General features: G+C 39.2%; 1 protein-coding gene and 1 long non-coding RNA gene across 2 annotated transcripts; one reads left to right on the top strand and one right to left on the bottom strand.

Moving 5' to 3' along the window:
• Window positions 1-224: 224 nt before the first annotated feature.
• Window positions 225-13,091, bottom strand: SDE2 (SDE2 telomere maintenance homolog). The gene is made up of 7 exons (XM_023502022.2): window positions 12,903-13,091; window positions 11,122-11,239; window positions 9,959-10,070; window positions 7,302-7,471; window positions 6,015-6,129; window positions 3,455-3,890; window positions 225-622 (listed from the first exon to the last, which is right to left on the bottom strand). The coding sequence occupies exons 1-7, from the start codon at window positions 13,017-13,019 to the stop codon at window positions 395-397; spliced, it is 1,296 nt and encodes a 431-aa protein (XP_023357790.1). The 5' UTR covers window positions 13,020-13,091; the 3' UTR covers window positions 225-394.
• LOC116423374 lies at window positions 13,085-18,225 on the top strand. Its single transcript, XR_004233967.1, has 2 exons — window positions 13,085-14,302; window positions 14,498-18,225. It is a non-coding gene; the product is annotated as an uncharacterized LOC116423374 (long non-coding RNA).
• The last annotated feature ends 250 nt before the right edge of the window (window positions 18,226-18,475 follow it).

Raw genomic sequence — 18,475 nt, 5'->3', positions numbered from 1 at the left:
GTATTTCTACCACTGAGCATAGTGCCTGGCATATAACAGGGGCTAATAAATGATTGTTGATTTGACTTGGCATTTTGACCATTTCTAGCCCATCTCATTGTCGTAAAAATATAATAAAATAATCTTATTTCTGTATTTTTCATAATATTCACATTTTAAATAAAGCAACTTTCTATTTTTTTGAAGATCTAAAAGCATAACCTGTAATGACTTTTACAACAAAATTCTCCATCAATTATAAAACATTTTTATTGTAATTTAGAATTGTGCTTCTTTCAATGCCAATTTCAAAACCACTAAAAGTTCAGTTTTAATCAAACAAAAATAATTGCAGAAACAGTGACAGAGGTTACCATTTTCAGAGGAAAAAAAAGTATAAAAAAGAAATGAGTGTCTATGGGATTTTCTTCTTCTTCCCTTTAGTGGGTTTGGCAAATAAACTAGGGTCTATCTGTTCCTTTGCTAGTCCTCTGACAGAGAAGAGTCTTGCTGCTCTTTCCTGTAAAGTGCCTCCACACTTAAGTCCCAGTGCTATTAATTCCAATTTAAGTTTATCCAAACCCAACATTTCCATTTCTTCAACTGAGCTGAATGCCAGAAGGTTTATAGGTTCCTGAACATCCTAAAAGAAACAGAAAAAAGAGAAATAATGATTTTATAAGCCACGAAAATACGTTTTTTTTCTTAACTACAAAATACCATTTGATATAATTTCCATCAATATATTTTCTCCCAAAAAGCATTCACTGATATGAATTTTCAACAGCTATTATCAACAATTAAGACTAAAGACCTTTTATATAACCTAGGCCCAAAAATAAGCACCACTTTTCACTTTTAAAACTGTCACACTTGAGATGTAAAAGGGCCATCCTCAGAGAGAAACAGAAAAAGAAAGAGGGGAAACTCTGGAGGCTGAAAGTCAATCCATCAAAGGATAATATTTTCACCTGTTGTTGGCTTTTTTTTTTTTCCCCGTGGTTTTTAAAACCCTTTTGATCAGATTTTTCTTGCACAGCATAACAAATATGGAAGTATGATTAGAAGAACTGCATATGTTTAACCTATATCAGATTGCTTGCTGTCTTGGGGTGGGAAATGGTAAGTGAAGGAGGGAGAAAAATTTGGATCACAAAGTTTTTTTGCAAAGATGAATACATATTATCTTTGTATATATTTGGAAAAATAAAATAGTATAAGAGAATATTTAAAATATGTAAGATCACTTAGCTCAATCTCTTCTCCCCTTTCATCCATTAAAGATACTTAAAAAATGCCTCATCACTGTTATCTAAAAATGGTATCTCAATGAAACTGCCAATATGAACTCATTAATGCTAGTAATTTGTCTCTTATTCTAACTACATTGTCAATTTAATCAAAACAAAATATTTTTAATGTGGCAGGTAAGGTAAGATTCTTTTCCCTTAGAAGTGTTAACTCTGAACAAGAATGTTTCCTCTTAAGTTACTTTGAGATGATAAAGTTTTTTTCCCCCTCTATTTCCCAAGATAATACAGTAAACAAAAAATGCTTCTACATCATGCTTGGAATGCCATTTGCAAAGTAAGGAGTCAGGATAGTTACCAGGACAGAGCTTTTCTTAATGTAAGGAATAAACTCCTTTATATGTTAGCTAACCAACTGTGATACTCCAAAATGGTGGGATGGAGAAATGAGAATATTCTTCCCTACAAATCACTTTTTTTGTTGTTGTTGAAACAGATAAGATTTATTTAGAAGAGATTATAGATGAAATGAGTTCAATAGATACCTGGAATGGCAAATATGAAATAGTCTTGAAAGATCAGAGAAAGAGTTTTTCAATAATTAATGATGAAAAGAGAACTTGCCATTTACCAGGAGAAAGTAAACACTCCATGAGGTTGGAGCATGCCCTTAGCTTTACCTACAAATAACTGAGAATTCAAGAAGGGGTAAGTAAAACTGCCTAGACTGACTAAAGCCAGTTTTATTATTTGTGACAGAATTCCACTAACAATGCTCAAGTAAATTGTAGAAAATTACACATGTCATTTTGAATACAAGTTGATTTTCTTCCAATATTTTTCCAAATATTATTTTATAGTTTTCAACATTCATTTTTGTAAAACTTTGTGTTCTAAGTTTTTCTCCTTCCCTCCTTCCTCCTCCAGTTATGTTAAATATGTGCAATTCCTTTAAATATACTTACATATTTGTTATGAAGAAAAAACAAAGAGGTGAAAACATTGTTTTTGATCCACAATTCTCTTTCTGAATGAGATTGGCACTATCCATCCTAAGCCTATTGGAATTCTTTTGAATCACTACACTGTTAAAAAGAGCCAAGTCCATCACAGTTGATCATCACAATTTTGTTGCCGTGTACAATGTTCTCTTGGTCCTACTCACTTCACTCATCATCAGTTCATGTAAATCTCTCCCAGCCTTTCTGAAATCAGTCTGCTCTTTATATTATACAGAACAATAATATTCCATGGCATTCACATACCATAAGTTATTCAGCCATTCTCCAACTGATGGGTATCCACCCAGTTTCCAGTTTCTAGCCACTACAAGAAGGGCTGCTACAAACATTTTTGCACATGTGGGTCCCTTTCCCTCCTTTAAAATCTTTCTTTGGGATATAGGCCCATTATAGATACTGCTAGAGTATACAGTTTTACAGCCCCTTGGGCATAGTTCCAAATTGCTCTCCAGAATGGTTGGATCAGTTTTCTACTTCACCAACAACGTATCAGTGTCCTAGTTTTCCCACATCCCCTCCAACATTCATTATTATCTTTTCCTGTCATTTTAGAGAGGTGTGAGGTGGTACCTCAGAGTTGTTCAAGCTGTTGATGTATAGAATCAATGATGCAAAAAAAAAAAAAAAAAAAATCAAAGAAATTATACTACTGTTTCAGATTTTATCCTGAGACTTGTTAAATGTAAATATGATCTTCCTAAAATCTATCCAAGAAAAACAATTGAAAGCATACTTTGGAACCAATTCTGAACAATACGAAATGAAAATTATGTTATTAAAATTATGATAGAATGCTGAGTCTCTAAAGTTTGGATGCCCACTCATTCAAAAAGTGGGCTCTCTTCCCCTGAAAGCCTTTTCAAATATTCAAACTGGATTTTCTACTCCAGAGGAAAGAAGGAATCACTACTGTGGTCTTAAGATAAGACATTCACTATCCAATACACTGGCACCATCTAGTGGTCATAAATTTCCAGCAGCTCCTAATGGAAGACTTAGAGAAATAACTGAAGCACAAGAACTTATTTATCACTAAATAAACGGCTTGAGCCAGAGAGCCTTTTCACTAAGTGACTTAATGACTAAAAATTACAAAAACAAAAACAAAAACAAAAAAAATACTAAACAGTCATGTTTCTTATTTCCATAAATATGAGAAGAAAATAGATTTCTAAGGAAACTATGCTTAAGAATTTGTCTTACTTTGTTTCCTGTCGGGCTTCCCTCGGGTTTATCAAGCGGCACCTTTTCTGGGTCTTCTTCACTTGCTCTTTTGTTTCCTCCTCCTCTGTCCTGTGCTGTATTTGTCTCTCCTTCCCTCTCTGCTACAAATGGTTCCTTCTCTACATTCATTTTTCTTTCTACTTCCATCTCTTCCATCTTCTCGGTGGGCATCCTGCTCCCATCCCCACACAGTTCAGCTGGGGCAACACTGTCAGAGAGGTTGGTGGGCACCTGTAGCTTTTCTGATACATTCACACCTAAGGAATCCTTACAACTCCTGGAAAATTCTTCTGCCTTGTCAGCATTCTCAGTATAGCCATTGGGTGAGTGGAAGCTCATTCCTGAAGTGCTGGGGACTTCTTCACTGTCCCCATCATCTGAACTTCCTTCATCCTCCAGGCCTTCCATGCCCATCCTATCAGAAAATAAACAATATACTTTAAACTACATAGTTTTGAAAGATGGTGCTATTTATTTGTCCAGGAGAAAGGCTCAGCATGATCAAAAAGAGCCTAACTAGCTAAAGTAAGAAAAATTTAAGGATGTAGTATACACAGTGGTATAAAAGATTCAGAGCCTAGAAAGTACCTTTCTTAATGAATCTTTAATTTTAGTAAATTATATTTTATTCAAGTTTTTATTCTAAAATTATCTCAATTTTTTTAACTCTTCTAAATGTATTAATATTCCCCCCAGATACATTTAAAACAATTATTTTTCATTTGTTTTAAAAACTTTTGAGTTGCAGATTCTCTCCCCCATCCCCACCCTGTAGTTCCCATTAAGAAACCGCATGTGAAGTTATGCAAAACATTTTCATAAGTTATGTTGTGAAAGAAAATATAGAACCACTATAAAAAACAAACAAAAAAAAACTTTGAGAGAGAAAGAAAGAGAATGAGAGAATACTCAGAAAATCTGTATTCAGATACAATCAGTTCCTTCTCTGGATATGGACAGGATTTTATATAAGTCCTTCAATTAGTTGTGGATCATCATACTGCTGAGAATAGCAAAGGCATTTACAGTTGATTATCTCAGCACATTGCTATTTGTTCATCTCAATCTTAAGAAACTGGATAAAGCCACAAGTAATTAAAAAGAGATACCAAAAATTTTACATTTTTAAAATCCATTTTTCTTCTTCTTGCTTTTTCTCTCCTCCATTAGGGGGGGAAAAAAGAATAGAAAAAAGTCTTATAAGAAATATCTATAACCAAGCAAAATAAATTCTTGTGTTGGTCACATCCCCAAAATACATGCCTCAATTTACACTCTGAGTCTGTCAGGAACATGTTTCATCATGGGTCCCCTGGAACTGTGGTTAACCACTGCATTCATCAATCTTTTAAAGCTGTATTTCTTTACAATGTCGTTATAGAATGAAGTGATTAGAACTAAGAGAATAATATATCAATTCATACTAGACTCGGGTTTCTCTGAAATCATCATTTCTTATAGGATTCCATTTCAGTCATTCTGTAATTGATAAGCATTCTTTTAGTTTTCAGTTCCTACCCTCCCCCTCCCAAAAGAGCTGCCATAAACAGCTTTAAGAATTCTTTTTCTCTTTGTTTTATTACTTTGGTATAAAGGCTTAATAGTGTTTTCAATGGGTCAAAAGGAATGAAATTTAGTTTGGGGGCATAATTCTAAATTAGTTGGACAAATTCATAACAGCAACAGTACAATAATGTATCTGTTTCCCAACATTTGATAGCTCCTCTAATATGTCATTTTCTGTTTCTGTCAATTTTACTAATGTGAAGGGTCTAAGTTTAACCTCCAAAGAAAGAGTTATACTTTGCAATTCTCTAATTGTTAGTGATTTGGAACATTTTTTCAAATGATTATGATAACTTAAGATTTTTTTCTTAGAAAATAATTTGTCATATTCTTGAACCATTTCTCGAGGACTTTTTTTTAACTGAAGAATAATGGCAAAAAAAATTAAAAATTAAAAAAGGAAAAACAAAAGTAAGCCAACAGAAAGAATCACACAAAACAAATAATCTTATCTTATCTACTGGACAGTATATAAATATGAGTTCTCCCATAAGCCAAAAAACCCTGAAAATGAATATATTTTCACTTCATTGATTTTTCACTCTGGTTATAAGAAAAAGAACTTTATTGATTCTATTTCTGTAGCAGTCTTTAACAGCAGTATTTCAGCCATTACTATTAAATTAAGCAAAGTAATTAAGTATTTCAATTTAAAGGCTGTGTACAGCTCTGAAAAGATTTCTAGAATTCAGAACTAGGAGATCACTGAATATAACTTCGCTATAATATTGTTAAGGAAACTGAAACACAGGGAAAAATGATTTAACTTCAAGTCACAGATATAGGAAGAATGAGTGCCAAAAGGCAAACCAAAGTAGTTTGATTCTAAATTCCAATCTCTTTCATTTTACTCTTTTTGAGTACCCATTTCATTATCATATAAAAATTTTTACATAGGGCTAACAGGTGGTTTCACAGTCATTTAGTCAATAATTCAAATACTGTAATTTGCAACTAATATTATATAACTTACCAGAAGCATTTCCTTTTCTTTGATTTGACTCCACCACTTTTATCAGGTTCATTAGGTCGTTTCCTATTGTCACTAATCTCAGGTGACACCATTTTGCTGGAGGCAGCCTGCATACCTGACCAGAAAATTGAACAATTTAGTTTTTCCAACTAAACAATTTATGAAAGATGTCTATGAGAAGTGTCAGTTACACAGAATTCAATACATGCAATTAAAACATGTATTATGTACCTTATTATTAAGTTACGCGTTTTTGTTTGCTGAAGCAATTGGGGTTAAGTGACTTGCCAAGAATCACACAGCTAGTAAGTGTTAAGTATCTGAGGTTGGACTTGAACTCAGGTCTTTCTGACTTCAGAACTGGTGCCCTCCCCACTGCACCATGTAGCTGTCCCTAAATTTCCCTTATAAGGTATGTGTTTCACACTGAAGACATGAAAAAAGTTTGATATAGACCTTGCTCTCAAAGTAGACAAGGGAAGTGGGAAAAAAAAAAATAATAATTTGAATGGTGGTATTAATTTCAGATAAAGATTTTCTGAGAGTATTTTTAGGTCATGCTGTCTTTTTTCCCCATTTTATTAAACATTTCCCAATTCCATTTTAATAATGTGGGGTTGTTCTTTTTTATAATATATGATGGTTCTCTGGGAGGTTTCTTGGGGAGGTTTTCTGGAGGCAGCCTTAGTTTCAGTTCTGTGTACTAATCACCTCAAATACAGCCAGGTGTTAAAGTAGTTCTTTATTGTTTCTTCCAAAATAGCCCAGTTAGCTTTCTTTTGATTTAGAGAGCTCTTGTTGCTAGCTTCAGCCTCTCTGAATCTTGGCTCTGCCCGACTGCAGATTAGCTTCTCAATCTCCCGAACTGAACTCTCACTCTGTCAATCTTCTGAAGTGACTCCTGGCTCTAGCTCAACTCCAAGTTGCGGCTTCTTCTGAACTGACTGACACTCCCCTCTCAATCTTTTCAACTGAACTGTGCTGAGTGAGCTCAGCTGTTTTTATGCTCTCTCAAAGGTTGACTCCTCCTCTGAGAGTGGGATTATGGAAGATGTGAATTCACAAAGTTACAAAGTTAACTTTGTGAATCTCCCATACTTGTGAACTCCCATGTGTGAGCTAATATATGAATTCTTAAAGGTGCAAACACAAGCATTATTTCTATCAATATTAGTGACTTATCACCTTGTAAGGATTCGCTCCAATGTGTGAACCAATAAGCACGGTATCAATTCCACTGAGTTATCACCTTGTTTCAAGTTCATGGATTGGTGCTCCCACACTCACCTTTGAGGACTGAGTCCTCCAAGCGCTCAGCCATCTCATGACACTGCTGCTGGTAGTCAGGACTGGCAAAATGATGCTTGGGCTCCACCAGTTTCCGCTGCAGCCTCTCTAGGCGCCTCTGCTCCTTTTCTGCTTCTCGCTCAGCTTGCTGCTTTACCCATTCAGCCATTCTGGAAGGGGAAAGTCAACAAGCGCAACTTGCTTATATGGCAAATGATAAGTAGCAATGGGACAAGGGATGGGGGATTCCAGAAAAGAGTGTAAATAATTAAAATGACTATGGGGCTGAGGCTGAAGGCAGAGAAGTCAAGTCAGGGCTGAGAAAGTCCTGAGCTAGAGACTCTGCCTGGAGGTTTGGATGGTGGAGAAAGACAGGTCTAAGAAGGGGAAGGAAGAAGCAGGAGAAAAGAGAAAGAAGGAAGTTACAGTCACACGAAGGGTCATTGGAGTTCCCATTAGATATTGGTGGGCCAGGTGAGATCTGGCATATTGCCATTTCTATGTGGATAGAGGGAGGAGGGGGTCATAGGATTGAAGGAGTTTGAAGGTGTGCCTGTACGAATATTAAAGTTCTCTAGCATAAAGGCAGCATTTGAAGAGCCACCATAATTTGGATTGAGTAGAAAAAAAACTAAAAAATTGTAGATGCTACAATTATCCCACAAAAAAAGGAACTGAGGCCATCAACTACCAATCCATATGCTTACTTGCTTCTCTCTACAAAATGCCTAAGGAAATGATTTAAATGATTATCTAGACCGATGCAAAGTGAAATGAATAGAACCAAATTGATGAGAACATAGATCCATTTGAGTACTTAAGTAAGCTCATAAAGGTATGCTTCCAAGGATATCTTTCATTGTTAGCTCAGGCTAGCAATGCTCCTTGCTTGAATTATAAAGGCAGGATGCAAATGTAAATAGAAGATTTCACACTGATCTTTTTGTCAGTGACTTGCAAGACTGTTTAAGATTCTGAGATACCTTAAGGAACACCTTAAGTGTGCTAGTCTTTTAGGTATCCTTCTCCAAGTAAAATACAGATTATATAACTACTCACAGGGTACAGTTTCCAAGGAAAGTTTATTGTTTTTAATCCTTTAGGATCTTCAAATTCTGTAAGAAAAGTATCCTGCTATACACAATAGACCAGCTAAAAGTGTCTTTCACAATGAACTCAATATGAATTCCAACCTAGTTTTTCAGGTTCAGAAAAAAATCAAAGAAAACAGAATTTTCTGAACTGTACACTATTAGGCAATGTCTTTCTAGAAACACAATCGTCTCACATTTAATGCTGGATACACTAATTTTTTTTTGAAGTTGATTTTTAAAAATTTATTTTTAATACCCATTGCTTTATGAATCATCTTGGGAGAGAAAAATCAGAACAAAAGGACAAAACCACAGGAGCGTTAAAAAAGCAGGAAAAATATGTGAACCTACAGCATGTGTTGATTTACATTCAGTCTCTTTAGTTCTTTTTCTGGATGTAGATAGCATTTTCTGTCCAAAGTCTATTGGGATTGCTTTGGATCACTGGAACCACTGGGAAGACCCATATCTTTCGTAGCTGACCATCACACGTTCTTGCTGTTACTGTGCACAAATGTATTCCTGGGTCTGCTTGTTTCACTTAGCGTCAATTTGTGTAAATCTTTTCAGGACTTTCTAAAATCAGCTTTTTCATCATTTTTTACAGAACAATAATATTCCTTTGTCTTCATATACCACAACCTGTTCCAACTATTCCCCAAATGATGGGCATCTACTCATTTTCCAATTGCTTGCTATGGACACACTATTTCTAAGAGTACTTTTAATCTTATGATTATGGTGACTTAGTGTTATAACTCTCACCTGTAACGTGGGAGACATGGTATTCATTCTGATCAAAGCAATAAAAAACTTTTGACACTGGAAAACTGAGTGAATGCCCGTCAGTTGGGGAATGGCTGAATCACGGCATATGAACGTTATGGAATATCATTGTTCCATAAGAAACGATCGGCAGGATGATTTCAGAGAGGCCTGGAAAAATTTCAGAAAGTGATGCTAAATAAAGGGAGAAGAACCAGGAGATCATTATGCGTGGCAACAACAAGATTACACAATGATCAGTTCTGATGGATGTGACCCTTTTCAACAATGAGATGATTCAAGTCAGTTCCAATGATCTTGTGATGAAGAGAGTCATCTACAAGAAGAGAGAGGGGTGTGGGAATTGATTATAGATCACAACAGAGTATTTTCACTTTTTGTTGTTGTTATGGTTTGGTTGCATTTTATTTTCTCTCATTTTTTTTCCCTTTTTGATCTGATTTTTCTGGTGCAGCAAGATAATTGTATAATTATGTATGCAAATAAACTCCTGAGAAAGCACTGTGGTTCACTGAAAAGAACACTAGCTGGGATTCATTAAATTCCAGGAATTCCCTTAATACATCGGTGTAATTTTAGGCATGTCACTTTCCCTTTCTAGCACTCAGTTTCCTCATCTGTCAAATAAAAGGACTGAACTAGATGACCTCTAAAGATCTCTTCCAAATATCTATGAAGCCATAAATTTGAGGGGAAACATTCAAAGTTTACATTTTTTACCTTTATAGTTAAATATAAGACTGTAGTTTTTAGGTAGCTTAAAAAAAGTTATCTTACGCCTTTTCATGGTTGACATCTCTAAGTCTCCTTCCGCTGAGATCTCGACATGCTTCTCGATTAGTTGTCTTTTCAATCTGAGCACCAAGTGCTCGAAGCATAGATCCAAAACCTGAGAAAAAAAATGATAAAATTTCAAATGAAGAATTGTCTAATAAATATAGATTTGATCTTTTTTTTATTTCAAAGTTGGTAATTTTGATAGTGCTAGCTAGATCTTATAACACTATCTGTTAGTTTTAATCAACTTGGGGGAAGGGGAGAGAAAAACCCATTAAAAAAATGATAATACACTATTATGCAGTTTTATCTAAGGACTATAAAGCATTTTAACTGTATGAAAAGTTGCACTACTAACAAATCTAAAGATTAAAGATGATCTTGAAAATTTTGCAAAACAAATTAAGCTTCTGACCACACTAAGCAACATACAGAAAAAGATTTGCAAGCCACTTTTTCCAATTAAATCTTTTTTCCCCCCCTTTTTTAGGTTCTCTTTTGTTAGGGAAAGCATTCTTTCTACCAACAAAAGCCCTTATATTCAGCTAAAATATTCCAAAAGCACAGGCAGCCAAGCCAAGGTTCTAAAATGAATAGCTCTGGAAATCATTTGGTAGATGGCAGAGTACCTAAAACAAATTAATTTTAAGCTATAACTAGTTAATCTAATGAGTTCCCCTATAAGATTCAAAGTAGTCAAATACCTAAAGTTTTTATTTCCTAAGATCCAAAGAGATGTTGTGTATTATATCTAGAGAAATCCTAAGAAGCATTTATGCAGTGTTCACTTCCCTAATTTATTCCCCCATCCCATCTCAAATATTTCACTGTAGACAAATTATTCCTGCAAAGTGAAACCATAATCTTTCTGCTGACTCTTTGCTTCACTTTCATTTCCAGTCCAGGAATTCTAGTAACTTAAGTAAAAAAACTGGTAAGAGCAGAAATATTATGAAAATATTCTTTCTTTTAAGAACAATCAATTACTTCTCTTCAATTCCTAATAGCAAAACTTTCAAAGAGCAGTAATTATCAGAATGCTAGGGAAGAAGTTATTCCTTTTAGAAATTAAGGAAAGGGAAAATATTTAAATGGGAACAAAAATAATAAGTACATAATATTCAGATATATCACTCCCATTGGTAATAGCAAACATTAGTTACCTCCTTTTCCTCCACAGAGTCTGGGTTCCAGACTATAAACTGCTCCATATTGAACCACATCTTCAGTATTAATTAACTGTCCATTACATTTTATATAAAAGCAATCCACTGGAATACCCTAGATACAATAAAGACAATTTAGATACAATAAAAAGTCCTTTAAAAAATGCCAAACATCCTTTAAAATGAGTGCAAATAAGATCAGAAAAACAGTAATTGTATATATACTGACTATGTATACAAAGTCAACTGCAGCCTAGTTTCAGGTGGACTAAGAAGGTGACACAAATCAAATCATTTGTTGGCTTGATATTATCACATACTAAGGGTTTTATGTGAGATATTAGTCTATTTTGTATCCTTTTTTGTTGACAATTAAAAATGAGCCTATGAATGTAAAAACAAAAAATACAAAAGAAAGACATTATAAATATTGGATCGTAGGCATACTTCAACTAAGATTCTTGGAGCATATTTTAAAAGATTCATACCCCTTTCAGTTGCTACCTTCTGTAGCACAGCATCTGGCTTGGCCGTACGAAGAAGTTTTAGGGCCAAAATCAAATTACACAGTGATTTCCATAAAATATTTTTATACCAGTGAAATCAAGCTAAAATGAATTATAAAGGAGAACCTTTAAAAGGAGGAAAACAAATCACCAAAAGGCAACATGAAGCCCGAGATGTGGGGAAACGAGATGGAAAAGGAAGGTTGCCTTGGATGAACACTTTTGCTGCTCTTTTTTTTTTAAGCACCAGCTGGCTCTGCCAGCTGCCTAGCGTGCAATAGCCCTGGCTCCCCCCTAAAGCACCAGGTTAGCTTCACCTGACTAACAATTTAACACGTTCCAGTGATACAGTGAAGGGTAAAAAAGGCACCAAAAGTTTCCCGTCCCCTCCCGCCTGGACTATCCGAACAGCCCTCTACCCGCCTGACCCTTCCCACCCAGATCTGCCTCTTAATAAACTCTGAAGCGGATCTCGTCACCACCCCTGCCTCCTTTTCCAAGGCAACCTCCCTGCTGCCCTCAGCATCAATTATAAAACGCTTTGGTTTTCAAGCGGCTTCACAAGCTGGTCCTCCCTTAGCCGCCCCCCCCCCCCCACGCCCCCAGGGACTGGCGCCGGTGCCCATTTCCTGACTCCAGTCGTTTCCTCTTGGTTTCACGCCGCTCTCTTTAAGGAGTCTTAGAGAAGTCTCCTCTGCGGCCGCTCGGGACACGCTAGTTCTGCTCTCAGAGCGGGGACTCGCACCCGGGTGCCCGGCGCCAGCGGCCCCCCCCCGGGACCACTTAAGTTCTGTGAGGCCGTTCATCGCCGCGGGGATCCGAAACGCCAGGAGCAGCTCTTTCTAGGCTGTGCTCCGGCCTGCCAAACACCGAGCGCGCTGCGAGCCTTCCCCAGAGCCCCGTGCGCACGTTTCAGAGATACTGGGCTGGGGAAGCGGACGGGCCCGCTGAGAAACAAACGTTCCCTCCCCGTGGAAGGGCCCAGGGCTTCCAGAGGTCCTTCACCGCTGTTTGTTTAATGTGTCAGAAAGAAACCAGAGCCAGAAAAGGGCCCGCAAACGCAGCCCCACACCAGCACTAGGCCCCTCCCGGCGGCTGCGGCCAGGGGGATGCCGGCCCCTGCAAAGGCCGGGCGCCGGGCAGACAGAAGCGAGACAGTCCCCTGGACAGCCCGGCCTAGCAGGGCCCGCCCGGCTCGGCCCCGTCTGGGGGGGGACCCCTGGGCAGGGCCTACGCCGCTCGCACCTCCCCCCTCTTTTCCCTATCCCTTACCCTATGCCGGCACTGGGAGCGGATGAAATCCCACGCTGAACCTCGGGCCGAAGACCACGGCACTGCCCAACACTCGGGGCCGGGGCCGCGGACTAACACCGGCTGTCCGGCCGCCATTTTCTCGAGCCGGCAACCCTAAACGCGACGCGGCAACCGCGTCTGGCGCGTCCTGATGACACCCAAAACGGCCCCCCGCCCCGCCCCGCCCCAGCCTACCTCCTTCCCCGCCCCCCACCCCACCCCCGCAAAGCCTCGCTCCGCCCTCTCAGCCGTTTCTTTCCTCCCCCACTCGCCTTCCTTTCCCTCTCCTCCCCAGAGGGGAGTCACGTGACCCGAGCCTAGCCGAAGCTCGGGCGCGGAACAGGAAAAATCTGGCGGAGGCCGATAAGAGAACCAGGAACCAGGGCGAGGCGTTGCTAAGGGGCGGTTGCTAGGGCGGTGCTCGGGGGACTCGCTCTATATAAGGGCCGAGGCCGCTACTGGCTCTGAGTACGCCTTTCTTCTGCTTGCTTGTTTGTCTACAATTAGCGAGCCGAGGAGCCCGGCCTTGTGGTCACGTGCGTCCTCGCAACCAATCCAGTGCTTTGTTGTAGGCAGGCGGGCACTAAGGCCGGAGGAGAGCTGCGGGGCCTCGGTTCGGTTGGGCTACGGTGGGGGCTGGCGGCCGGGGGTGGGAGAAGGGCCTGGGCCCACCTCGGGCAGTCGTTTCCATTTATCTCATTCCCTCTTCCGACCCATAGACAGCCGCAAGTTTCACACCCTAATAGTCCCGTGGTCCTAGAGGAGACCCTCCCCTAAACTTACTAGGGGGCGGGGCGCCCTTAGCCTGCGCTAAAGGCTCCAGATGCAGGCCGGCCTCCTCATGTGCGCGAGTGTTCGTTTCCAACGCTTCGAAAAATGCAGAACATTTCTAGAAATGGGTCGTAGCGGAAGGTCAGGCGGGATTCTACGCCCGCACCTTGTCTCTGACCTCCATTTTGACGTGTTGGTCCGGAGAGGTGCAGTCTCTGCGGATAAACACGCTTGACTTGTGCACATCTATGGGGGAAAAAAAAATCTAAGAACGGCTTAAACACAGAGATCCTGTGGGCAATAGCCGAATTTCGGGGTCTCTGAAGCTCTAGCGTTCGGCTTCATCTCACTTTTGTCAGGAACCGGAGGGTCTCGAGCAGGACGACACAGGAAGGGTGAGGAGGAAATCGACAAACAAACAAACAACAACAAAAAACCCCGTGGTGTGGTTGTGCTTCCTGCTTGGAACGAGGTGGTTCTCCTATAGTCTGAGGCGTCCTGAGGGGACGGAATTAGAGACTGTCCTCGCGTTGGGTTTCCCAGAGAAAAACGAGGTTTAACGGTTCTGCCTCTCTGAGGTCTGTAGTACCATTTGCACCTAGTAAAAGGTAGGCGTTTTTCCAATTCCAAGTGGATCATTTTGCACCTTTTACTAATGTGTGAGGATGAATAACGTGCTAAGTTCTTCCCCGACCCCGCCTCCATTTAACGGTATACAAAGTAGGAGACTGAGCACCCTCCCCCCTCTTTTTAAATAATAAACTGCTTATAGAGAAATGTTTTTGTTCTTGCTTTTATTGGAGGTTTGAAGAAGGCGGGAAATGAGATGACTATTGACTGACTGAAGGACGGAGCTTGTTTAAAAAGCTCGGTCAGCTGGTTCTGAAGTCAGGCATGAGAATGAACTCTTCAGCTGAAAACGGAACGTACTTGAACGTTGAGAAAAATCAAACAGCTATGAAGAATTCGGCCACTGAGAGAGGATTTTGTTGTTGTTTTTATGCCTCTCTTGCCATCCCATCAGCCTTGGCATCTTGCAGTGGGGCAGCTTGCTCGGGAGGGCCCCATAGAAGCTGATGTCCTCAGTGGAGAACTGGCCCAGAGAGAGTCCAGCTGGGAGCTGAGCTGAGCTGCAAAAAGGAGCAGGCCCAGGGAGCCAGCAGAGCGGCCTGCCCAGTAGAGGCACTGTGCCCACAGCGAGCACTGGAGGAGAACAATAGGAGAGAAAGCATCGGGGCCCTGTAGGGTTAGATGTGTGACTTCTCTTGGCCCTATCACCACCACATGTCTGCCGCAGCGCTAGTTAATACTCTGTGTGTTCACCTCCATTTTCCACTGATAGCATTATGTAGGGAAAATGTCCAGGTTTATAAAAGAAATGTTGTGTTACTATTATGCCATTCAGTGAATGCTTTTGCTTTGACCTATCATCTGGCCCACTATTCATCATCTTTTATACTAGGGTAGATTCTTGTGAACTTTTAATGTAGACTCCAAAAAATACCCTATGATTTCCTTAGTGTAGGAAACTCGGAGATGAAAAAACTTCCTCTACCAACTCAGTATCTCCTCTGCTACTTACAAATCTAAAGAATCACCTAAGGCACTGAGAGTCACTCATCGGGGTCGCACTGTCAGAAACCGCAGCTGAACTCAGGACTTCTAGCTCCAAGGCTAGATCTCCTTTGACCGTGCTGCCTCTCTTGTATTCTCAATACACTCATACATGACTTTTTATCCCAGGGAATTAAGAATACTATGTACTAGTATTGTTGGCTTCCTTCTGTAAAAAGAAAACGGGAGCACTATTTTCCAGATTTCTGCTCTCTGTGGTAAACTGATGACTTTGACAGTCACTAGTAAAGGCTCACAGTTATGTGTCTTTAAACCTCACAGTACTGAGAAGTATATGCTATTACTATCTCCATTTTATAGATCAGAAAATTGAGCCTCACAGAGGTTAAGTGCCTTGAGTCAGAGAGCTATCAAATATCTGGGGCAGGATTTGAACCCAAATGTTTCTGATCCGCTATTCCACACTGCCTCCTCAAAATGGAAATAACTTGCAAGAAAGATTCATCTCAAATCTGTCACACTACCTTGGGGCAAATCATTCCTCACTCAGAAACTCCCTCTCTGTAAAATGAGGGTGGGATTAAGATCTCTTCTTTACCTAAAATCTTATAATTTAGCCAGGCATACAAGACATAGCAGTAGAAGAAGGAAAAAATGAGACTTAGCAGAGAGGAAGGTCTAATGATTGAGATATCATTCCTGGCCAACCTACAAAGATTACTGATTGGCCGCAGCAGACTCCACCTACTCCAGAAGAATGTCATAGAAGATAGACATGAGAAAAAAAGAGAATGAATAGTGGCTACAATTTACCTTAACCAATGTTGTTTTATCTCCTTTGTGAATGTATAAAGCAAATAGGTAATGATAAAAAAGCAGGTATCTCTAGTTCCTAAATATCTTGTAGGTCAGTCAGTAAGCAATTATTAAATTTTTACTGCGGACCAACCACTTTTAAGCAATGGAGACACAAGAAAAAAGCAAAAGCACAGTCTACTCTCAAGATACATTCTAAGAAGGGAGATCACTTTACAAATAACTATATCCAAGATAAATATACTGTAAATGGAAATTGAGGCCATATAGTATAATTTAACTACCAGGAAGTGACAACAGCAGATGGACTGTGCTGCTGTGTGGTAAATTTGTGACCGAGTGACTCAATTTTTACCACACAGGCCTTTGGCATAAGGAGACAGACTGGTACAGTCTCATAAATAATGGCAGATCTTCTAAACCAGTCAAACACAATTTGTGTGTGCTCAATAGGGAAAGAAAGGTACTTTCTATGAGCACTTATTAAGCATTCTATGTGCAAACCTCTATGAAAGTATGTGCAGGAAGTCCCTGCTAAAATGAACCTAAGAGTCTAAATAGGAATAAGACATACAAGTAACTCTAATAAAAAATAGGACAGAAGAGTGTGTAAGAAAGGTACAGATGCTGTGCAAGGTGGTGGGAGGCAGAGGAGAATGGAGATTATCTGGGACAAGAAGGATCAGGAGGACTTCAGAGAGGAGGTACAGAAAGGACAATTGAAGACAAGGGAAATGGGAGATTACACATCGACTCAGCTAGCATGTAAAATACTTAGAAGGCTAAGTGTGATGAGGAAGTAAGGTAGATTGGCAGTTGATTGTAAAAGACCTACAACTCTTAAGTTATTGACTGAACATTTTTAAAAGGTACTGGAAAAAAAAGTGTAGTTCAGGGGCCTGATATGACATTTTTCATTGGAAAATCATTAGAATCATCGTTGATGACAAAGGTCACCAGCTGTATATAGGCTGACTTGTCTGGTATGAGAAAAGCAAACATATCATAAATGTTCCTGCCATTAATCTACAAATTAATACATATTGGCTCAGGGATGACAAAGTCAGTGCCTGGGAGGAAAAGAGCAATACTCTTAAGTGAGAACCAAGAACCCAACTTGTTCAGTCACTTAAGACATCATTTCACCCCTCTTCCTCTATTAGCCAGGCTAGAAGATACTAAAGAGTGAGTTGAGGTGTAGAAGTAAATGAGACAAATAGTCGGCTGTAATGTTGAGGTAGGCTGTAAGGGACAGAAGAAAAGAGGAAGGGAAAAAGTATTAGAGAAAAGAAAAGGCATAGAAATAAAAATAAACCCTCGAACTCTAGGATTCTTGAGCTCATGGTTCAATTTAATTGAATGAGGGAGGAAGGAGAAAATTATATAGAAACTAGTACATCCATGGTGTGTCTGACAGTCGTTCTCTAACCTCTAGGAGAAGCAGGAGAAAAGGGAGTAGATTCCAACAGAAGGGATTTACATCAAAAGAATGCTGGTAATTTTTTTTTATGTCAGTTTTGTTTCCAGTAAAGTCCACTTCGAAATAAGTAAAATTGTAAATGTTTATTTAAATTTGACAGCTTAAAGGAAAATTTCATAAAATGCCCACATAATTGAAACTGGAGCCTAGGACTTGACTTGTTTAGGTTGGACTAGGTTTCTGAGGTCCCTTCCAAAATTAAAATTCTGTGATTTCAATTCTTATAGTCGGAGATAGTCTACTATTACTTTGCTCTGAATTTCAAAGAGCTCACATTACCCTCATTGAGCGTCATTTTCCCTTTGACACAAGAACATAGTGACTACCTTGACTTCTTATGGTTCAAGTTCATGTCTGTGAGCTCTAATGTTTTTGAATAAAAGATGCCTTGCTAATGTAAACTCTTTTAAAAGGGCCCAGTTGAACAGGTCAGCTGACTCAGATTATAATTTTGAATCCATTCCAAAAGTTACTTTAAAAAGCCTCATCTGTCTGGAAACCCATTGCTCTGAAACCTCAACCTGGTTTTTGTTTTGTTTTTGAAATAAGCTTTCATGCAGCCTCACGATTCTAGAATATATTTGAGAAGTAGCACAAATGAGTAAAGACCTCTGATTAGACAAAGTAGGTATCAGAAAGTTGGTCTACTAAAATCATAAATGTTTTCTCAAAAAGGCCCTTCAGACTTTTCACTCATTTGCTCTTCTAAAACACACTATTCGAACAAATTTGGTTATTTGTTTTTCCAAATGCATAGCATCTCAGAAACATTAAAGAGATGAACTGCTTTAGGTAGAAACAACTGAAAGCAGGGAACAGTGAAAATGACACTAAGGAAAATAACAGAAAAATATGAAAACCAGATTGAAATGCAGGTGTGGCAAAATGGTTTGTATAATCTCAATACCTT

The sequence above is a fragment of the Sarcophilus harrisii genome, chromosome 4 (assembly GCF_902635505.1).
Source record: "Sarcophilus harrisii chromosome 4, mSarHar1.11, whole genome shotgun sequence".
Lineage (NCBI taxonomy): Eukaryota > Metazoa > Chordata > Mammalia > Dasyuromorphia > Dasyuridae > Sarcophilus > Sarcophilus harrisii.
This window is presented reverse-complemented; position numbering and strand designations above follow the sequence as displayed.